This window comes from Ciconia boyciana, chromosome 9, assembly GCF_034638445.1.
Source record: "Ciconia boyciana chromosome 9, ASM3463844v1, whole genome shotgun sequence".
NCBI lineage: Eukaryota > Metazoa > Chordata > Aves > Ciconiiformes > Ciconiidae > Ciconia > Ciconia boyciana.
This window is the reverse complement of record NC_132942.1, coordinates 40,953,945-40,977,720: the sequence shown is the minus strand read 5'-3', so window position 1 is coordinate 40,977,720 and position 23,776 is coordinate 40,953,945. Positions and strand designations below refer to the sequence as shown.

Sequence of the window (23,776 nt, the reverse complement as noted above, 5' to 3'; positions counted from 1 at the left end):
GCCTGGTTTTCTAGTTCAGCTCCTTAGTCGCTAAAAGGTACTACAGTGAAATCTCAGCTTCTCTGTAATTTAATTTCCTAGGTCAACTTCAGAAAAAATATTAAGCACATCTTGCTTCATTGAAAATGTTTAAAAAACACTCCTCACAGCACTAGATTTAACAAGGGAATTAACTTAAACCTCATTTTATTGTACCCATCATCTTACCACCTTTCTTCTCCCCCAGTCTCCTCTTCCTCCTTCTTGCAGCATGCCTAAAATTTGGCCTGGTGGGGAAGGGGTGTGCATGGACAATCTAAAATTTTACCAAGTTCCAAACATTATGCCAGCCATTAAGTCAATAGGAGCCTTTCAATAACAGAGCAGAGATTGAGTGGGAGCTTTGGGAAGAACATTCTCCCACCAAAGTCAGAGGTGACACTGCTTTTACACTAATGAGGCTGCATCAGTCTTAGAGAGACTGCAAAAGCCACCTACATAACACAGTGCCATTTCTACAGAGAAACGTGTTTTAATGTGGTGAAATGTGACTGGACTGATGGAAAACTGAACATCCTTCGGCAAGCCATTTCCAGGGAATATGACCTCATGGATGCAAAACAATATTAAAAGACTCTTGAGCAACGTCCATCAATGTAAATTACCAGCCAGATATGCTGCAGATGGCACAGACGAATTTTGAGAGCAGCTTAGGAGTGTCTTCGATGTAATTTTCTCCACTTTCCCCACACTACTTGAGACACAGTCTTAGAGGAATAGTCCTTGGCAGGAGAATTTAGTCTGTGGTATCTGGATTGGTTAGAGTTTGCCTCACAATGTTGATATCCCTCTTCCTGACAAAGCGTAATTCAGTCACTTCAGACCTGATCTATTTTAATGCAGTACAAGTGTCCTACATCCTCTGCTATTAGGCTGTTTTATTTGTCATTTGTTTATAGTGTTTAATGATTTATGCTATTGAACGTATTTTGCTTAGAGATGTATTTTAATGGAGATACAGCACTTGTACCTTTCTCTAACCATGAAAATCAATCCACGAGATAGGAGGATGAGTCTGCACTTCTTAGGACTCAAGAGTATTTCTGTTTTTCAGCCATCACCCCTCTCCCTTCTTCGCTGCATGGGTCTGGATCAAGAGAAAATGACAGAGAATGACAAAGTATTCTCAGCAACTCCTGTCTGTTCTGACAACCCCTCACTTGTGCCACAACTGGTAAGGCAAAGCCAGTGATAAAACTGGTGTAATATCACCATTGCACGGCTCTTTTTTTCTGCAATGTATCATACTCATCTACAGCTGAAACATTTTTGCAGCTTTCTATTAGACGAAGGGGCATTTCTTACATCAGGTTGGCCTGGTAAACGTGTTAGACAACAAAGAAGAAAATTCAGCTGTTCAAAACCTTGACAGGAATTTTTTTGTCTACTTCCCATATCTTCCATAGGTTTAAAGAGTAACTAACTGAAGGACAACATGGTCCTTTAATGCATGCCCTTGCTTCTATGTGATCTAAAGTAGTATTTCTAATGGGGAATCTAACACAGGCCTGCAAAGGGACACTCTTTAGAGGCAGCACAGACAATCCCTATTTCTCCTTTCTACCTGCCCCTGTACACATGGAGAGTTGCAAGGAAGAAGAGACACTCATCCTGAGATCAAAAAAAAAGGTTGGGAACCATGGCTCTAGATCAGGACAACAGCACGAGCGCTTGGGATGCGGCTGCATGAGAACCTGGGCTGATCTTGGAGCTCCCTGCTGCTGAAAGACCAGGCTCTGGCTCGCTCTCCCTCCTCTTTGGCCTCTCCCTCCTCTCTGTACCTGATGCTCCTCACTCATGCCACCTCTGCCGGTGAGAGAGGCTCCCCCATTTGAGACAGCCATGGCATTCAGAATGCGCCCGAGCCAATTCAACTTATCAGTCAGACCAAAAATTGTTGGTAGATTCCAAGAATCACCCAGAGAGGGATGTTAAGAAATAGGGATTGTTATTATCATTATTAGTAGTACTACTATATGAATACTTCATACATTTTAACAGTTGTTATTAATAAGACTCTATCTATCTACTGTATGTAATTCTAAGTCAGATTAATTACTGTAGTTATATTTTGTCCCACTTAAGACTGAAAAAAAAAAAGAAAAATTATTCCAAGACTAAAGGACAATGTAAAACTATTCCTTTTTTTTTTTTCATTTTAGAGGACCATGACTTCATCATAATCTTCACCCAGAATTGTAATCTCTTTACTTCAGGATCACTCAAGCATAACAGCAGTTCTAAATTCAAAGCATATGCCTTACCAAAAAGAAAAGGGAAATTACACTCTATTATTCTAATTATTACAGTCTAATATTTATAATGGCACCTTAAGAAAACAGTTCTGGATTCTGTAATTTATGTGAGCCAAGAGTTCATTTTTACTTGAACAAAAAGATTAGATAGATGTTAAATCAGAAAACATTCCCTCTGGAAAAAAAATGAAACCTGGGGCTACATTTTAATTACTTTGCCCTTCCAAAGAAACACATGAAAATATTATTTATTATTATTATTAATGATAATAATAATGAGACAGCTAAGCAGATGTTTCTGAAAGAGTATAGAAAAATAAGTTGTACTAATTACATGAGAACAAATGTCACTTTTTTTCTCCTTATGGCTATATGGCTTTTATCTGTATTACAAAGAAGGCTTAAAAAGTGTTGATTAAAGAAAAGCTGAAAACTGTTCTTGCCATTGTAAGATAAGATGCTGTCTACAGTGAAAGACTGTGAAAACTAGCACATTGTAACAATTCAAGAAACAAATATTTTGAACTCAGCAATTAACAGAGAAAGAATACTTGGAAGAGTCCTTACAATTCATTTAGCTAATACCTAGATAGCCTCAATTCTGCATCACCACTGGAGGAAAATGCATGTGCTGGTTAAAGTAACAGCTCGGCTGCAGTTACTGCTGAATATACATGGGGCTTAGAAACCTTCTTCCTAGTCCTTCAGCACTGAAAAATTTAAACTGTTTTTTTTTTTTTTTTTAAATAAAAATCACAGTTCTTTTTACATACCTCATATCTTCCCTCTATGAAAACCACTCCCTCCTCTCCTGAAAGACCGGTGTTTCTGTACTTTCTAGCACCTAGCACAGGCTTCTGGCAGCTAAATGTTGAATTGCACTTGAGAATGTTTCAACTATTACTAGTGACTGTAACGATGCAAAGCTGGGAAGGAGTAAAGTCACAAACAACCAAAGTACTGGCATCCCTTTCTGAACTACAGACTGCTAAACTATGTCTGAAACGGTGTTAACCATACAAGACTATAAAGACAGCTACATTTACACCCACCGATAATCTCATCCTATCTTCTTGAAAGCTGGTTACACTTCAGAAGACCAGATTACCAACACGACTCAGTATACTGCAGCTTCCACAGAGAACACTCTTAATGGAGACTGCCTGAAGACAAGTTGGATGGAAAATCTGGCCCAAATATTAGATATTTGTCTTCATATGTGCAGGTACATCACCACATGTCTTCATACATGCACTGTGGATGAATCGGAACATAATTGTTTCAGATCCTCAACAAAAAAAGAACTCATGATTTGACAGTTAAAAAAAGAGATTTATATTCACCACGTGCTCACAATTTGTATCATTAATCTTTAATGACAGCTAGAAGCTACAGGTTTATAAATATATATTTTTCATAATTGTGACAACCAGTGACTAGATGCAGTTTTGGTGGAAAATTGTCTGAAATACTGTAAGGCTAGGTAAATTACAAGGCATTATTAGAAAATGTTGATTTTGAACTTTTGGTGATATTACATTACTTTAACAAACATTAGAAACAAACATTACTTGGTGAACTATAAACACTGCAGAAGACACTACAACCAAAAGTAATTTACTAGTTAAGTATACAATTAAGAAACAACTTTTTTTTTTTTTAAACAAAGTCAAGGTAAATCAAAGAAACAGTAATAAAAACTTGCATGTTAAAGAACACTGTCTTCATGAGACAGCATCTCCATTACAGAGAGAAATAATTTGTGTAACACTATAAGGGAGGAGTTAGGTTTGTTTAAACCATTCCAAGAACAGTAATTTGCTGTCACAGCAGTCAATTTTCCTGCATTACAACATGGATTCATGTCCAGATGTAGGCAGGTTTTGCACCCAGGTAGAGCTCATTTTGTATCAGCCTTAAAATGCATGAACTTCATGTCAGGGTGCACCTCCATGAAGCCAGTTACAGGATGTACACAAACCTTTGTCATACCACAGTTTAGAAACTGGATTTATGAGTAATCCCAACCAATTTTAGTTTTACTACTTCTGATCAGCTTTAAAAACATATATGTTAGCTCTTTGAGTTTAAAAGTATAATACAATTTGGCTTATTTTTAAGATACAGAAATACAAAAATTTTAAAACTCACAACAGTAACACAACTTTTTGTCCTAGAAGGTGATAAAGAGTAAAGTATAACGCGTGAGGCTTCATTACACAATTTTATGAAATATTGTCTTGTTCCTGTGATTCAAAGGAGTATGATTATGATTCAGTGAAGTCAGACTGGACAAAAAAGAGCCTAAAGATATAACACTATTTAAGACATACAGTTTCCTTAATGACACTTTTAACAGAATACTCTATATACAACACACCAATACATCAAATACACCAAACAAGTTAATCCCTAAGAAAACCCAGGTGCACCATAATATTGCATAGAAAGAAATCCCTGGTATTCATACACTTGCACTGGAGACTAGGACGTTTTCCCTGCCTTACTAAATCAAAGCACATACGTTTTTAAAAAGCACATCTCACATTTGACATTTTTCTTAGCTATATTCTTTGGAATTGCTAGTGCATGTGTTATTTCAAGCACATTTTTATTCTGCATGCTATTGTTTAATATTAAAAAAATAAAAGTGAAAGGAAAACAGTTTTCCTGCCTCCCTTCCAAAATGTAATGTAAAATAATCTTTCTATGTTGCATAAAAATAAAATCAGACCTTTCTCAACAACAGAAAGGTCAAACAAAAGCCAGGATAGCTGAATGAAGAGGATACTCATACAAGGTGGGAAAATCCAGGGTCAGAAATTCTCTCTGTAAAATAATTTAGAAGTCATATTTAAAAGTTGGATAAAGAAAGAGTCCAACCAATAGCCGATGGTTTTATAGCTCAGTATCCACTTTGATCATGGAAGCCCTACATTCAAGTCCACATGCTGATTTAAGGAAGTCCTCTTACCACTTAACTATTCTAGGGCAATTCTCTCATCTAAGCTGAACCTGAGAAAACCTTCCTATTGAAACAGGTATGTTTCCCTGAACACGTTTCATTTTGAAAAATGTCACCATCTTCCATTTAAAAAAAATACTGATCAGCTCTACATAAGGCTAATCTTTTTTTATTTTACAGCAAAAATTACTGTATTTACTTCCTACCTGATACTATGTATGTTTGAAAAACCTTAATTTCAGTGCTCAAAAATATTTTCTTTTCAGTAAGTAATCCTTTCATATGTTCAGAACATGTACACACGAAGTGCATACAGGAAACAGAACTACTGATGATTTGCCAAAAAGCCATGCAGTATAATTAGAAGGTGAAAGTAATTTTCTTCAGATATTCCTTACAGTGAGCACTTTTATCTCATGATACAAACTGTGCAGACAGATTAAATCCATCCAAAAGTTTTAACGATATGCATTATGCAGCATCAGATAAATAACAGTAAAAGCTGAAAAGACCATGTCTCCACAAATAGATTTCATAAAAAACTAGAACTTCTGATTTCAGGTAGAATATATACTTAGAGTATCTGTGTAAGTGGTGAATATATACAATAAATATATTCTGTTATATTAACTATAGTCACAGTTGGTTTTGTTACTTAACTACATAACTGTAGAGGTGTACCAGGAAGACGTGTTTCTGATTGTAATTTATTTCACTATAATATGGGAAAATATTATCAAATTCTTCTGACTGCTACAGATACAGGATTTCTGGCACAGCTGAAAATGTATCAGGAAATAGAATTTATTATCGTATTTTTAGTATAAATTTAATTTTAATGACAAAGCCATTAGTGGACTTTTGGTGAGAGAGCTAAGGAACACATGAGATTTCTTCCTAGGAAATGTTGAAAGGCACATAAAAATTTCAATATATATTTAATAATATGTTAAAAAGCAGACTCTGAGTATTTCTGTAGGTTATTTTACATTAAAATATAGAATTAGCAGATGCTTGCCTGTTGGCGCTGTGGAAAAACGTTTCATGTATCTGTAAAGAGATCATGCTTATGCATGAACAGACATTTGTTCATTCAAGTGATACATTTTCCCCTCATATACGCTGACACAATAAAGAGTGTGCACTTATTCTGTTGTTTACTGAGATACTGAAGCACACACATTCACATCAAAAAGTTACTTGCAAATGGTAAAAGGAGAAAAAAATTAATTTACCTGAAATAATGTACATTTATTGAAAATGAGTACGACAGTTTCAGTTACCGATTTTATGCTAAAAAATAGCAATATGTTTAGCTAACTGAAATTCTGTTTACAGTCACTTAATTGTTCTGATTCCTGTTAGGATTTCTAATAATTAGGGTAGATTTCAAAAATATTGCCAGGAAAGGCATAGAATCACATGCAAAAAACCTACCAGTTTAAGTGCGAAGCAGCAAACATCAATGTACATCAGACATACAGTACGATTTGACTCACTGTATAGAGTATCATTATATTGCACATAAAATAACATGGCACATTTCATAAAGCTACAACTTTGCACAATAAATGACAGACACATTTTTATATCTGCAGAGACATAAGCAATGAATAATTCACTTAAAAGTGAAGGACATGACCTAAGGATTATTGCCTTGCCTAAACCCTTCTAGTATCACTTGGAAAGGAAGGTGGCATGGATTCTATTCATGCAAATAAAAATACAAAGAACCGACATTTTTTCCAGAAAAAGGCTGGCTGGAAAATTTTCATATATTTTACTTTGCCTGTGAAAGTCCATTTTAAGCAACTACATTCTTTAGAAATGTGATTTTTAAAAGTTGTTTTGCTCCTGCTCCTGTTAAAATGATTGACGTCCCGCCAACTTGAAAATTATCCTCTTCAACACAGGTGTTTCTCCTCAAAGTCATCATTTATGTAAATATTATATAATTATTATTTGGGATTTTTATTTCATCTCCATTTATCACAATGTTTCTAGGCAAGCCACACATAGATAGCATCAGACTGAAATCTAAAGGACTGGAAACCATACATGAACGCTGCCAGTGGAAAAAGATACTCATGGTCATTGCAAGTGAACATGCTTTTGGAAATCTGAATAAATCTTGCCTGGTAATAAATTCATGTGATAGAAGTGAAAATGTGTGATCAAAGCAGTGCAGCTTTGGCATATACTACTGGTACGTTTCTATTAAAACATCTCAAACTTCTTCCAGACTTCATCAATGGCATTCTCTAGTCAAAGCTGACTGGGTGCAACCTTACCTTTCCAGGCTTTAAAAAGTAGGTGTTTATAAATGCTTCTAGAAGACTATGTCTTTTACTGGACTCGCACATAGATCGTTGATAATCTGTTACCAAGTTCAAGCCCGTAAAGTTACCCATGAAATTTATTGTTGAGGATAAGCTTCACTGCTTGAAAGCTCAGGAGTCTCTGTTTTGTGAAACATCCTTCTGGTATGCTACACCCTCAAAAGGTTTAACATTCAGATTTATTATTTGACAAATGGGGCCATAAATCAAAAGAAAAGAGCTGTAATATCTGAACAGTATTATACAGCCATAGTCCAATTCTGCCTACAAAATTTCAACCAAGAGCAGCAGTCATTTCACCTAAGTCAAGATTAAAAAAAAAGGGTAATACAGTAACTTGCCAGTGTACTTGGTGCATGGACATCCATTTAGGTATTCCAAATTTAAAGAGTTTAAGCCACAGTTGCTATAAGGAGATTTTTAAATTATTAGAGACCTGCAGATGCTGCATAAATCAAACCACAACGAAAACTGCCATTTGCTGGAAAATAATTTTGAAGTTCTAGAATTACAGTTATTCACTGTTAAAATGGTTTTAGCGCTGTCCATGTTTCTAAAGCCATTAAAACAGTAAACAGGAAATCTTGTTAAATCTTTATAAACAAAGTTGCAGCATCAGTTAATCCAAAATGCATAGAAACTATTTTTTTCTCCAAGTGTTCTCATCAATCTACATAACAGTCGTTGGTTCACTATTTGGGTACAAAAGGCCAAGCAAACAATGTTTTCAAAAGCTATAACACGTAAATAAAAAGGTGTTTGGCTATATTTCCACCAGATTTCAAAGTGCTTTCAAATGGAGAGAAGACCTTTTCCTTCTCTCCAGTATTAAGGCTCTTACAAAAAAAAAAAAAAGTTTAACTAAAAGACACTTAGGCTTTCTTTATCAAATACACCACTTAATATGCTTTAATCATGAACATTTTAAGACGCTAGTTCTGCAATTCTAGCTTTATAAATGTGTACTAGTAATATATAGGATTACTTTATTACAAGATTGGGGTCTTAATATTCTAAAATGCAAAATATTCAGTAAATGTTGACAGTACATTTCTTTTATATTTTGTTTCTATTAAAAACACAGGGATTAGAAAACTGACTGGGAAATTAAAACCAAGTTACCAATACTACAGAAAGTAGTCTTGCTATTATTTCTGTTAAATCAGAAACAGTGATCTAGAGAAATTAAATTAAATACTCTTTTCCCATCAAGTTTCCCGACCTTCTTTTTCCCCCCAGAATTTGTAAGTTTAACTATTCTGACTGAACCAGACCCTCAGGAGACAAAAGCGCTCTCAATTCCCACCAAAGTCAAAAGGTTCTATGAGAACTCGACATTACTCAAGCTGTTTGGGACACTTAACCCTTTCGAGGAACACAAAGATGCAGTAAAAAAATCACATTTCATTCCTAAACAATCTACAGAAGACCTGAAATGTTAAAGGCCTGATCTTACAGCCCTTCATAATCAGAAGATCACACTGACATCAGTTTTACCACTCTCAGAAGCCGTATTTGTAGAGGTCCCTCTCCTGCAAACAAATACACGCCTAAATCTTGGAAAATTAGCACCCAGATTTGACACCAGCACCACCTGTATTCAGCTGAACTCCTGAAAAAGCAAGTTAAAAAAGGAAAGTACTATGTTTATTGCTAATATAATTTAAAACATACCTTTGAAGGCAGAAGTCAGCACGTTCTGTAATTTTTATTGATATACTTTATATGGCAAGATATGACTTTCTTCAATTTGACTAAACTTAGCCAACTTTGTGAAATCTGCCACTTACTGAAATTATTATGAAAAATTTGGAGCATTTTGTTTTTCAGAAAGCAGGGTCCTGCACTGATACCTTAGGATAAGAAATTCAATTAAACTGTTAACAGAAATAAAACTGAAAGTGTTGCTTGGGACGCAGACTAAAATTATGGATTCAAACCTTGCCATCTCTAGTTCCTTTGGTGCAATTCCACAACTTTCCTGCTGACCTGAACACAAGCAGCTTTATGGGACCAATCGTACGGAAACAAACATCAGATCCCAACAAACCCTTACAACAACATACCACGTGAATTTTAAAACAAAACACTTGCTTTATAAAATGTCTCAGTGGGTTGCATTTCAGTCAGTATGTGACATTATTTTTCTTTTCTAAATACGCTTAAACACATCCAACGGAGTTCAAAATCTAAAAAAGAATATATCTTTGCTTTAAACCGATCAATCATTTTTACAGCATGATGAAACGCAGCTACACCTGGGGGCATCCGTACTCTTGTCTTTTTGGGTTCAAAACTGTAATCTGTCCCTTAATCCTGCCCTATCAGGCCCTCAACCCCGCAGGGCAATTAACACGAGTGGGTCGGCGAGGCTCTGAACACGGACCCACCGCCTCGCCGGAGCCGGGCTTTGCTTAAGCAGGATTAGGCAACCAGGATGGCTGGATGGATGCCCTGTGACACTGCCCTCCGTGTTTCCAGGGCCTGACCCTGATGAGATGATCCTGACCTCCGGCACCCGGGAGCGTTTGTTTGCACCTGTGGATCCTGGTCCTGACTAGTAAATCCTGCAAATCCCCTGCGGCCCCTCTCTCCCCACGCTCCAGAGCCTGGCTGGGCAGCTGCTTTGGCGGTAGTCACAGCGCACCGGCAGACTGAGGCGGAAACCGCGCGTCGGCCGCGGACCGTGCGCCCGGCCTCCCTGCCGACACCCCTGTGACAGCCTGGAAGGCTTCCCCTCGACATCGCTAGTGAAATAGAAAATATAAATTATCCATCTGTAAACAGAATGCAGGAAAGTATCTTCCAGCGACTTACAGAGAAGCGGCTGGAAACGAGGCCTGTGCCGGGCCGCAGCCTCCCGGGCGGGCAGAGCGGCCGGCGAGGCCGGAGGGGTGCCGAGCCCTCCCGCGGGGGGGGGCCCCGCCGGGCACCCGCCACAGCCCTCGGCCCTCAGCGGGGGCAGGACCGGCCCGCCGGCCCCGCGGGGCTCCGCGCTCCCTCCGCGCTGAGGCGGCGGCGGCTCCCTCAGGAGGCGGCCGCCCCCCGCCGCTCCCCCCGCCGCCCCGCGCCTCAGATGAAGTGGATCCAGGCGGTGCTGTCGGGGTCCTGCGGGGGGCCGGCGGCGGGCGGGACGCGCTGCCGGCCCCGCAGCCGGTAGTTCGCGCCCTCGTTGTTGTCCCAGTACTCGGCGCCGGCGACGCGGTAGCGGACGGCGAACTCCAGCGTGGTCTCGGCGGCGGCTGCGGCGGCGCCCAGGGGCAGGAGGAAGGCGAAGCGGTCGGTGAGGCCGTCCGCCGGGCCGGCCGGCTGGTAGGCGGCGGGCACCTCGGCGCAGCTGGCCCAGCGGTTGAGCGTGTAGCGCACCGACACGGCCTTCTCGTAGGCCAGGTTGAGGACGCGCACGGCGCCGCGCAGCCCCGCCGGCTCGGCCCGCACCCACTCCAGCCTCACCTTGTGCTGCCGCACCCGCTCCGCGAAGCCGGGGCTGGCGCCGGGCTGCGGCGGGAAGAGCGGCTCCAGCAGCGGCGGCGGAGGCCCGAACAGCACCGGCTCCAGGTCGCCCAGCGCCGGCGGCTTCCTGGTCTTGAAGAGGTCGGCGGCGCGCGGCGGGGCGGGCAGCGGCACCTGCGGCAGGTCGGCCTCGCAGAAGTGGCGCACGGAGGTGAGCTCCAGGCCGAGGGAGTCGGCGAAGCGCACCGTCTTGCGGCGAGACGGGCTCTGCTGCAGCGCCGGGCGCAGGCTGCGGTCGCCGGGCGTGGGCAGCGACTTGGCGCGGCGGCGCTGCGTGGGGCTGGGGGGCACGGCGGGCAGCGAGGGCTCCCGGCCGCGGGGCGGCGGCGGCGGCTTCTCGCCCGCCGCTTCCCGCACCACGGGCGTGGGCGCGGCGTCGCCGTCGGGGCTGCAGCCCCCCTTGCACTGCTCGGCCAGGCTGCCATAGAGGCAAGCGCTGCAGCTGAAGTTGCGCGGCAGGTAGAGCCGGGGCGGCGGCGTGGGCACCGAGGTGTGCAGCGAGCCCGCCTTATCCATGGGGGGGCCGGTGGGAGCGGCGGCTGCGCCGGTGCCTAGCGCACGGCCCCGGGGCCCGCCGCCCGGCTCCCTCCCGGCCGGCCGGCGCTCCTCCTCTCGGGCCGCGGCGTGCGGGCGGCGGGGCGGTCTAGCGCCCGGCCCGCGGGCGCTGCCTCTCGCCGCGACGCAGGGGCAGCGGGATCACCTCGGCGTTGTCCCCGTCGCGGCCGGCCCCGGGGGCTGCCGGCGGGTGCATGTGTCCGCGGGCGGCGGCGGCGGGACCGCGGCGCTCCGGCTGCTGCCGCTGCTGACGTGCCGTGGTCAGGCAGCGAAATGCGCCCCGAGTCATCCTTCCTCCCCCATGGCTCCGCGCTCCCCACCCGCCCCTCTGCCCGCCTCGGTGTCGTCCTCGCCACCTTCCCTATCTACACCCCGCGGCTGCCGGCCCCCCTCCCCCGGCGGCTCCCCCTCCCGCTTTCCCCAATACCGCGGCTACGCCGTCCCTCTCCTCCTCCTCCTCCTCCTCGCTGTGTTCTGGGTCTTTCCTCGAGGATCTCATCCAAAAAGAGGAGGCGGGAGGGATTCCCCGGTGGAAGCATTAAAATTCATAGCGGCGCTCTCCCTCCTCCGACCCGTTACAGAAATAGCTGCGCGAAGGAAGAGGCAAAGCCGGGCTCTGGAAGATTACACGGGCCGGTAAGAAACAGCTGGCTTGCAAGTTGGATCTCGCAGTGTACATTTAAAGGAAGAAATCCAGCTAATCTGCTGTAATGCGTTTACAGTACATCTGCTGAACAAAATACACCTGCCGCAGCCCTGCCACAGATTTCCATCTGTAGTAAAAGCAGCTCCAGCCTAAACACGGAGGGCTGATTACGAAACATAAACCGCATTTGTTCTTTTCAGAAGAGTATTTAATAATTGCGCAGCAATATTCAAATGAATTACAGTTTAATGAAAAGCAGACTCTGGTGCAGGCAGTTCAAGGAGCTAAAACGCTATTTTAGCAAGCCGCTTCACTCCAGACTCTCTGTAATCTGGTACTCATTTTTAATTAGTAAATTGCATTAAAAACAATGATCCTGCCATCCTGCCAGAGACTGAGCCTGACCTGTGTTGACATGTGATTCTGATTTAGCTTCTAAGCAGGAGCTTTTACACCTTCATCATTTTATCTGCAGCACTTGGTGTTCCTTTGAAAGTCTAGGCAGTGGAAATGTGCCTGATGAGATTAAGAATGGGACAAGTAAACCCGATAAGGACCAAGAGTTAAAAAAAAAAAGCCACCAGAACACGGGGAAGAGCCCCCCACCGTCTCACATTAGAACTATCAGCTTTAATTCCTTTATTAATAAGCATTAAAATAATTCCTAGGTCATTGCCGCTGGATTCCAAATCTTTTTAATGACAGATGGTTTGTAAGTAGGGAATGAAAAAATATGCCCAGCAGTGTTAAATTTGACACCATTATGCTTCCCCATGATTTGTCGTGTCATTGTCTTACATTCACAGGATGATCATAGGTTTTGAAAAATCAAATAGTAGTAACATAAAGGATTACATCTGAATTCATTAGCTCAGGATCTTAAAATTGTCTCACTTGTCCTTTAGCGCACACTACAGGAAAGATTCATTAGGCCTCTTTCCCATGCCTCCCTCCCAAAAATTAGTATTTCAGGAAAAGAACATGAACTCCTGTTTGGTTTTCGTCTACTCGTACTAATTTTGGTGAGACAAAGAACAGACCCAAAGAATTGTTCAAACAGGCTTTAAGATTACATCCTTTAAAATTTTTTTTAGTAATTTCTAACTTGCAATTAAAATTTTCTAAGGAATTAACACTTGTTTTCGCTGATGTTAATTTCACTTTAAAACCAGCAAACAGGAAGAACTTTATGTTTTACATTAATACGTAAAGTCTTTGCCTCTTTTAAACTATTGTGAAACTATCAGAAATAATAAACTAAATTGGCTTAAACGTGATTACACATTCAGTGAGTTTTGGACATGTCTTTGTGCTATACACGGGGAACACGACTGTTTGGAGTAATTTAGCTTCTGCTGTACTTTACACAATAGGGGTGCCTTAATAGGGTTTGACTTCCCCTCTTCTGGTAATTTTAGTTGCCTAACTTCTTCTTATCATAAACTTGTGCAATACTCTTGCTTTTTGGCTTTTTCAGGCCTCCTCTTTTCTCTGCACAACCTTGCTAGTATTTCACGGAACAAAAAAAACCCAACTCCTTTCTTCACTGGTGATTGTAGGTGATGTAGTTCATGTAACTGAGTTGAAAATACAGATTCCCCGAAGTTAGTAAACCAAAGACTGGCATAAGAAATGAGAAAATCTTGTGATGAGAAAGCAAGAAAACTGCAATATGGTAAGCTTTGGACTAGCCTGGTCAAGGCAACATGAGATGCAGAGGGACACCGGTATAAACTGATTGACGTGATGAGAACACAGTTCAGAAATTTCAGTTGAGCTAGCTTTTGTCAGCATCAGGTAAAACTTGATGGTTCTTTAGCCTCGCAAGAGAATGAGAATACTGTGTGGGCATGTGGATAGTGGAGAAAAGGGCAGAAAGAGGCTAGATATAAATGCATGCCCACTGTAAATAATTTTGCAGACAATCCTGTGGAGTAGAGTGGAAGAAAGCCATTTATAGGCTCTTGAAAAATCAGAATTAAATGGTACTTAAATTGTCAAAACATCAACTCACCAGCTAATCCGGGAGGTGCTCACATTTTTACCTGCAATTTACCCCAGACACCTCAAGTTCTGGCACACACGGGGGCACCTCAGCCTTGTCTCTGTTGAGCACTGTCACCATGTAAACTCCACCAGAATCCATAACAAAGGTATTTCTCACTTTTTTCTTTCTCTGAGCATTCCCAACGTGTCTTGCTGAATCTACCGTGGGAGGTATGTTGCTGCTTTCTTTTTACCTTCTTGCTCACTTGCCAAGGGTGAAGCTGTGGGAACTCTTACCCACATCTTTCACTTCTGAGGATGTCCTTATTACTAGGCTGGTCTTCCGCCTCTGACGAATTTAAGACAGACATAGTAAACGAAAGTTTTGAGTGCTGAAATTTAACAAACATACACACAGACATTCCCTCACGTAGCCTGCAGCCTTGTGCATCCTCCTGTGATGTGGAAACTGTGGTACGAGTTCAAAATGGGAAGCATCAGACACCATTTGTAAAAGGAAGTTCTTTCGGTTTTGCCTACTGTAAATATTTGTACACAGCAAATGCTTAAATCTTTAGAAGCGAGCAAGCACTACCACACATACAGAAACTATGGCTTAATATATGCAGTGGTAGGCATCCATACACCACCCCCTCTCTATCTTAATTTAGTTCACAAAATTTTGAACATGTAAGTTTAAAAGTCTAATCTGTTCATTTATAGTGCTATATTAAGGACATTATCCAAGGCTCTTTTCTAAATAATGCTGTCAATAACAAAGCTGATAAGGAAGTCCTTAGTACTGACCTAGCTAGCCCCTTTAAAGAAATACCTATCATCTTTTCACTGGAAAATAGTATTTTAATGACAAGATCATTTTGAAGGTGCCAGCAGGAATAGAGCAGTCATAATGTAAATTCTAGAGCTATACAGTGTTGCTCTGTTATAGGGTGAGAAAAGCAGAAGGTCTTACGTTACGATTAGTGTCGGCAGACTTAGGAAATGGCACTCAGGCATTGTTTTCATTCCCACAGATTCCTCTCCCTTTACAGATTTAAATAGCATGGTCATAGGATAAAAGTTTGTCCTAGTAACTCTTTGTCGGCCCATCTCTGCCCCTTCCAGCTGACATCAAAAATTTTAAAGACAGCCAATGTAGCACTGAGTGACCCTGGTGTTTCTGCTGTGCCAAACTGCATTTAAAATCCGTCTGATGCCGGAGAATTGCCAACGAACCGAGCAGAGACATTTGCTCCCCTCTTTTGTTAAGATTTAAATGATTTGCAAAGAAAAAGGCAAAACCAATGCAGGCAATGAACTGGGAGCTTTCTTCTGTTGCATTTATCAATTGTCTTGACTCCAGGTAATCTAGGAGAAAGCAGATGCCGGCACTGGGGAGCATTAGGCAGAACTACGATGGAACCATTAATAGGGAGGAGTGTCTGAGTGCTGGGGCTTATCCAAAGTGGCCGCTGTCACATGTCCACTTTAACTTTCCAGAACAGGTTTATTTTTAGTAATGAGAATCGTAGGAAGATAAAATGGATGTAAAGGCAAAGTGCGTTTACAATTACATCAGCTTTCGAGATGAAGTTGTGACTCAGTATGTGAATTGGAAAGGTCAGCTTCTACTCTTGTATCTGTGCAGCTCTTCTGAAGCTGATGAACTATGTAGGTGTTACACTAGAATATCACCCACGAGTTTAATAATCATACATGACTACATGAATCTAACAATGGTATTTACACTGACAGTTTGTAAGCCTTGCATGATACACTTGTTCTGCATGCATATACTTTAAAAATACCTTCCCACAACATTTCATGTTAATGATTAACTCAGACTTTATGAATTTCTTCAATAAAGTCTTTTAGTCACATCTCCAAGAAGTGCCAGATCAGAATTAGGTAATATGCCTGAGGTGTATATATATATATATATATATATACATATACACATATATATATACACATATAATTAAGTATTCTGTTAAAGAACAATGGTATCAATCTTCTGTAGCAAATATTATCTTCACCTAACCAGGATATGTAGTCTTTATCTATTAAGATGCAAGTTGTGTGATTCACAGAGTTGTATCAACGACATTTGATGTCAAACAGAGATCAGTGAATAATTTCCAAAGGGCTGCACGTTCTGCTAAACAGAGATGTGACACTTGGAAAGGTTGCTTTGTGGTTGGTTTGTTTGTTTGGGTTTGTTTTGGTTTTTTGTGGGTTTTTTTGTGCGTTTGTTTTTTGGTTTTTTTGTTTTTAATATCGGGATGCAAATTAAGATACAATATTAACAAGAAAATAGAATTGTAAGAGTTTACCTCAGTTCATGACCTTGTGAATCTGCCTTACTATATGATGAAGCTCACACACAATTTTATTAGTTAAGCATTAACTACCTCTGTTGACTCTAAGTGATTGGCTTAAGACTTCTGGAGAGAGCGTAAGCTAAAAAAAGCCCCAATTAAGACAACAGTGGAAAAGAAGAAAAAAAACCCAAACAGATGTATCTCATTTTGTGGAGAAGATGACAAAGAGCATTTAAAGTGTTTTTCTTATATAAATAGTTCTGTTGTTTTTAAAAGGATTGAATGTTTTTAACAAGGATTAAGTGACGGCTAGCAGGACTAGGACTCTTTCAGTCCTAGAACTTCTAACATAGATTTCCATGCAAATATCTGAATAAATGCACTTCAGGATGTCCCCAAATCCCATCTTCTGGTAAAAGCGCTTGTGACTCAGTCTTCGTGCCATCCATGTTATATAATAACCACAGGACTTTCTAGAAACTGCAAATGGTCTCAGTAGTGCTAGTTAATGATTTTAGACATAAATTTATGCTCATGGTATGCTTGGCTTTAATTTTTATATTTTTTCATCCTTAAAGATCCATGGGTCAGGCAGTGGTTCATTGTAAGAGATTATTTGGATTCCTTATATTGTAAGATCAATTTCTCTCCTCATTTTTTTAATTTGTTGTTTTCTTCACCTTTCCCACAGGTTTTCTTTCCTTTTCCTCCTATTTGGTCATTTTGCACCCATTTTTCTCATATGCACTACTCCCTTCCTATTCATGTTTTTAAACCTCCGCATAGGCTCTCTCCTTCCTTGTGCCCCTTTCAGCACTCCCCTCGTTTTTTCCTTCCAAGGTGCCCGGTTCTGTCGTTTCTCCCATTTGCCATTCGTGGCTGACGGCTCCCAGACGCCCGCCCGTCATTAGGCTTCAGAGTCCTTCCCCACCAGCCATCTTGCAACCAGTGGCCAGCTTCCGGATACAAGGCTCTGCCATAGCCATGCAAATCCCAGGATGAACTGAGCTGGGGAGGGACCTCAGGAGCTCCCCCGCACCGTCCCGCTGCCCGGGCAGCTCTCCCAAGGCCAATTCGGCGTTTTCCCTTCACGAACAGGCCTCATGGAGGAGCCCCGCCATTTCCCCACAGACCGTTGCGGCGCCGCCGCGCGCCCCCCGCGTTGCCCGGGTAACCGCTGGGCGCCGGAGCAGGAGGGCGCCCCCCGCCGCCTCAGGCCGTTGCGGGGAGCAGCGGCCCGCGGGTGAGGCGGGCGGAGCAGCGGCCCGCCTCAGGAAGCGGAGCGGGCGCCGGCGGCGGGTGGCTGGCACCCGCGGCCACGTCGGCGGCTGGTTCGGAGGCAGCGAACGGCAAGTGCCTCGGCTAACCGCTTCGGAATCCTTTTATAGAGATTTGGGGATGTTTTTTTGTAACCGCTTTTATACCCATGGTGAAGAAAAGATGTGAAGAAAAATGTCCTCCGAGACACTGACGGAGGGAGCAGGGTTCACTTGTCACAAATGACCGCATCAGAGGTTAGATTAATCTGTTCTCTCTCGGGGTAAAACTGAAAACCCTGGGGAGGGGCTACGAAACCCCTCAGTTCCTTCTTTCCGTTCACGAGGTCTGTCACTATGCAACATTACAAAACAGGACCAGTGAGGAATTACAGTTACTTGTTATTTTGTACTCGGAAGAAAATGCAAATAGCATGAGTGTTCAGTTACATCAGCAAAGACTATTTCTTCTACATTTTTCTTCTTACAATGCTCTGGCTTGTCTTAGATTTAACATGTTTCTCTATTTCCCGGTGCAAGGCTGGGGTAAAACTGATCCACTTGCCTGCTTCCAGCTGCAAAAACAAGCCAAGAAATGCAAGGCAATTGAAACTTCCAATTGCCGGTTTTGCTTAGACATGTTGCAATCTATTGACAACAGCATAGGTCAAGAAGCCAAGACCACAAGAAATCAATCAAAATCAGAAGGCGAGTTAAGCGTAGATGCTACAGCTGATACAGCTTCAGAAAGGAATAGATTTCAACCCATTCTAGTAAGTCTAACTGTTGTCCTACAACATATGGCATTAAAATGGAAATACATAACAAGTTACACTGTTCAAACATTCCAAGGTGAAATGAAGAACCTGCCAATAAAAAGAACACTGTCTGTGGAACCTGGAAGATGTGAAAAATCCAGAAGCTGTAAGGCATAGAGAGATTGATGTGCTTGATCCAAATGGCTCTGAATCATTAAGTCTTCACAAGCACTTCCACCTGTGACAAATGCCACTCCCCAGGATACTTCAGACCCTTCTTGGAAGAAATACAAAAGCCATTATCTCTCAGAAGATGCTCAATGGTACTTCAGCTGAGATTGCTTCCTGTAGTCACCATGTTAGCGCAACAGAGCAGAAGGGTGAAAAAGGAGCTGACATTGTGAATGATCAAGTGAGGGGAAAAAAATACAAATTCATGAATTGTAGTTTATCTTAAGCCATACAAAGGTCTCGCTCCTGCAAGAAGATCCTGAGCAGTTACACTGGCACTGTGCTTTTACATCAGACAGAAGTATTGCAACCATTTCTAATCCTATTGCTTTTAAAAAGAACAGTCATCATACCCATATGCAGATTCCACATACAAACCAAAAACGATACATAAAACAGGATGACATCCAGGGCTCTTTAACCGATAATGTCAGGAACGGGTATGTTGAGGTCAAGGAAGGAAACGAATAAAAAATGCAGGAGGTTCCACTGCTTTCTGGACTACCTCCCTTAACAGTCAGTCACGCTGCAGGAGCTGCAGTGCCAGCTAGACTGACCTAACATTTCTATATTGTAATTTCATGCTTTTTTTTAGGCTTGTTAGACTGTGAGAAAAAAAATAAAATTTCCTTGTGAGCAATGTGGATATTTGTAGTTTTTGTAGATGCTATTAATAGCATTATAAGCTGATGAACGCCAATTACTTTCATGTAGGTTTAGTTTCTTCTTCCATAAGATAGATTCATTAGAGCCTTAAATAGCTTATTCTGGGGATGAAGTGCAACCTCTTCATTTAGATTCACTCTGAATGACTGCCATAGCCTAGCATGGTAATTAGGTATTTGATGCTGCTGAGCGCTGAAGCAATGCCTAACTTTAGGAACATTCTTAAATCCACGCTACTCCGCAAGGCATTTAATAATATTCTTAACTTAAACAGTGCTTAATCCTATTGAGCTTCACAGAGAAACATTTGTATACATTCCTTGCTAATTGGGCACCTCAAAGAAATGGAAATGACCTGGAAAGCAGACAGTGCTGGGACTGACAAGTTACTTAGAATTATTTTTTCTTACTCGTTGTAAGTAGATTCATTTTTTAAATCCTGTTAATGTGTTCTTTGCTTGTTTCCATTTAATATGTGTTCTGTGCATTCTGTTATTCACTTATTATTGTTTCATCTCGTACTAAATGAGGGACTTTCAGATCAAGTTCTCTTTTGCTTTTGTGTTAAACAAAAACCAAAGTAAAATAGGAGTCTTTCCACAGATACATGGGTAACTGCAATTCAGTTCAGCATTCAGGACAGAGATTGGTTGCAACTTACTCTTCCCCTCTTCTGATGCTTTGATAAAAATTTGGAATAGGGAAAGATAATACCAGTGCAAGGCTCCCAGCAGCATATGGTTTCCACTTTAAAACAGATGGAGGAATTCAATGTCTTTTTAGATTAATTTCTTTACTAATAAACATGCATAAATGTAGTTTTTAGTAGTTTTCTGGCATCAATTTGTTAATCGTGTTCATCTTCAGGTATCTCAACATCAGAGCTAAAGAATAATCACCTTCTAGAGGCATAGATTCAGTAAAATAGGTGATATGTATTCTACATATCTAAATGTGTTTTATTCCTTTAAAAAAATGGAAGGATGACATGGCTTCATCTCTTCACCCAATACTCAATGAAATGACCTCTAGAGAAGAACGCAGGAGCTGAGTGCTAGCATTAAATAACAGCTCCAAGCAGTTTGTTTTGTCTCCTAATACAAATTTTCCTGGGAATTGCTTAGGGAAATCTGGAAACCTTTTAGAACACTAATTTGTATAGAAAGTATGTTACGATTCTTTAGGAAGCATTTCTTGAAGTGGAGTGGCACATCAGCTTAAGGTGCAGAGTATGAGAGTTATTGCACTGGAGGTTAGAACAGGGCCAACATTTTTCTGGCAGCAAATGTGATTTTTCAAGCGACGATACCTCTGTATTGGAGAGAGGAGTGCCACCTACTGAATGGCGAACAAAGTAAGCACCTATGCCAGAAACGGCACAAGGCTGCTGACAGGATTACTGTCTTCTGCATTCCCTCACTCTTCCTGAAGAACAAAAGTAAACATTTCAATCTGAAAAGGCAGTAATTTTTTATACCTGTTTGGTATTTTGTTGCAAGTCAAGAGGGAAAGTTCTAAAGAACCTACTAAAAAGTTAAAAAGCTCTATTAAAAACAGGTCATTATAGCTGATACTATGATCCATATGCATCTTTTATCTCTTTCAATACTCTGGATATCTGAACACGTCAGCCAATGACCATCTGGAGTCAAGCTCTATCTTGGTTGTTAATTTCCAGGAAACATACGATTTTTTTTGTAGTAACTTGTCCTAACTGGTATTCAATTATGGTGCTACACTTACACAAGTGCAGTATCATTCTGACAGAACAGAGACACCCCCCATTTCCTTCCTTTCTTTGTAACCTTCCCACTATGGTAGTATCTTTTCTAATCCTGTTTTTCATGTTTAGATATAAAATGCAAGCTCTACAAAAGAAACATCCTTCACAAATAGCTCCAAGATAAATTCATACTTGTTTCAGTCCTGTTTTCTGCTAAATAGAAAATTCAAACATACATGTATCTGTGAAACTAGTAACATTTTCCATAGTCTAGGAGGGAAGATAGTCTCGCCCATTCAGACAACTGAAAATACTGCTGCTTCAGTGAGAAAACTGAAAAATGAACTGCATTACCAATTAACAGTAAGTAAAGTCAAACATGTTTGTTATAGTAATTGCAAGTTGCAGCCATTGCAGACAGGTAGTAAATTATTTAGGACTACAGAAAAAAAGTTTAAAGTTGCAGGGAAAACTATAAACTTTATTCCCATGTTTCCCAGCATTTCATGCCAGATATGATTTTTTCTGCGGTTTTGAAACTGTCAAATCAGACAGATTAGACAGAGGTTTTACTACAACCTGATACAAGATAATATTTCTAAGAACCACGCTCGCAGGTTATTGCTACAAGACCTGTAGCAGAAGATGAGAAAAGCTGCTAACTAAAGGCCTAGAACATAAAGACTTAAGCCACACACAACACTTCAGCCATCGTAAGCTTAATCAAGTTATGTGCCCTTGAATACACTGGGTTCTTCTACCACAGGAAACAGCAACTTCTTGTTTACGTGTAAATTCTCTCAAGAGTAAAGCCATTCCTGTTCAAGGAAAGGAAATAAACTTAAGGGCTAGATCAGCTAGAAGTGCTTCCCGTATTCAAAGTGCCAAAACAAAACAAGCGAAAAGGGAATTCTTGACAACAATGTAAAAATACAATGATGGAACACCTGAAAGTTAAATCAACATTTTTTTCCCGTTTTAGGTCCAAACTGCCAAAGGACTGATTCCAGAGGACTCATTGTCAAATCCTGAAGCCAGAAAGAAAATCTGCCTCTAATTCCATTGTTTTGACAGAAAACAATCAGCTTGCCAGCATGCAATTTCTTTAAGTGAAGGAAACTCAGGAACCAAACACAAACCGGTCAGGGATGCTTTCACTGCCAGAAGAAGAAATAAATGAATTCTCAGCAACAGCAAACAAGAAAGTAGTTCAAAAATACATGAGGCTTCTCTTCTAAGCAGCCATTATCTTCTTCTCAAGAGTTCATTTGTCCTGCCTTTTAGACTGTCTACCATTTGTGGAAGTTTCATGAGGATCAGTCTGTCAAAGTATCTGACTTTTGTCCATGGGCCAAATCTGTTCTGAATAATGAAAAGCCTGGAATAACTCCGCCTAAACTAAGCAGAAGCATTCCTACAACAGGAATAGGGCTATTATTCCTAAAAGGATAGTCAGCATCTTATACATTTGACTCTTTTGTAATTTTAAATGCTCTGAACAGGAATTTAGTTTCTAGATACTGATGACATACTCCCCTCTGGAAATACCTTCCATATTTTGGTACCACTAGGGCTGAATGCTGCCTTGTGCAAATACTTACCTCGGAGTATGACAGGACTGAAAACAGCAGCCTGCCATACGTCAGAGAATGTTTCATCCGTGACTATAGCCGTAACGGTACAGACGAACTTTCAGTCAAGGAGCACCCGCTTGTTCACCTACTCTGAATTATATATACAAGGTATACAGGTAACACTAGGAATCAGCATTTTATATCCTCCAACTAACAGAAAATGGTGGGATCATGACTAAGCATGGGAACTGTACAGGAAGAAAAGGGACAAAGTATGATCCATACTCCAAATCAACCTACTCTAGCTTTTTTTTTTTTTTAATATTCATAGTGGCAAAATTATTTCCTCAGTTACATAAAATATATCGCAAAATAATAGAAGCTGTTAGAAAGGACTGTAATTTTCTAGTAGGATACTCTGAAAACTAATCATCATAATGCAGTTGAATTTCTACTTGATGTTACTTATGACTCTAGAGATCTTGAAGATTACAGGAGGGGTGGATGGTAAGGTAGAGGAAGAATGCAAAGTAATCCTTCTGTCCTGAGAGTCTGTTGTAGAAGAAAGGCACCTGTCAGTGAGCTGAAACTGTAGAGTTATTCCATTGTGTGTACAAGGTAATTAAAGATTAAAATTTGCATGCACTGCCGAGAGGCTTGACAGGGAGCACTACTAGTGCAACCAGCCTGGATGCTGCTGGTCAGAAGAATCCAGCCCAGCCTGTATGCATCAGATTCCGCATGGAAGTCTATGCATGGGTTCACTTACAGCAAAGAACCTCTCCAATGGATTTGTTTCCGGTTTATGAAATGTAGCATCTTGACATTCTGATTACATTTATGTTGCGAGTTTACACTTCCCAGGATTCACTGAGAAGCAGGACTGCACAGGAGGACTTTTGCCACCTCTGGAGCTCAAGGACTGACATTGTAAGATAGTTTTAATTTA

The 23,776-nt window shown here is 41.3% G+C and overlaps 1 protein-coding gene and 1 long non-coding RNA gene across 3 annotated transcripts; one reads left to right on the top strand and one right to left on the bottom strand.

Moving 5' to 3' along the window:
- Positions 1-3,695: 3,695 nt before the first annotated feature.
- LOC140656373 (protein phosphatase 1 regulatory subunit 3E-like) lies at positions 3,696-11,948 on the bottom strand. 2 transcript variants are annotated; one of them, XM_072872011.1, is made up of 2 exons: positions 11,052-11,948; positions 3,696-10,840 (listed from the first exon to the last, which is right to left on the bottom strand). In XM_072872011.1, exons 1-2 carry the CDS (start codon positions 11,625-11,627, stop codon positions 10,412-10,414), a joined length of 1,005 nt encoding a protein of 334 aa, XP_072728112.1. In that variant the 5' UTR covers positions 11,628-11,948; the 3' UTR covers positions 3,696-10,411. The 2 variants fall into 2 exon arrangements, with proteins under 2 accessions (XP_072728112.1, XP_072728113.1); XM_072872012.1 differs by having other exon boundaries at positions 10,548-11,948.
- A 5,720-nt stretch (positions 11,949-17,668) lies between these two features.
- On the top strand, positions 17,669-22,668 carry LOC140656376 (uncharacterized). The gene is made up of 3 exons (XR_012044067.1): positions 17,669-18,133; positions 21,523-21,616; positions 22,236-22,668. It is a non-coding gene; the product is annotated as an uncharacterized lncRNA (long non-coding RNA).
- The last annotated feature ends 1,108 nt before the right edge of the window (positions 22,669-23,776 follow it).

Excerpts from the sequence above, each read along its gene's own strand:
- LOC140656373 (XM_072872011.1), bottom strand. The coding sequence starts at position 11,627 with ATGGATAAGGCGGGCTCGCTGCACACCTCGGTGCCCACGCCGCCGCCC. Across the intron at positions 10,841-11,051 it reads AGCGGGTGCGGCAGCACAAG|CCGCCGCCGAGACCACGCTG; the intron begins GTGAGGCTGGAG and ends GCGCCGCCGCAG.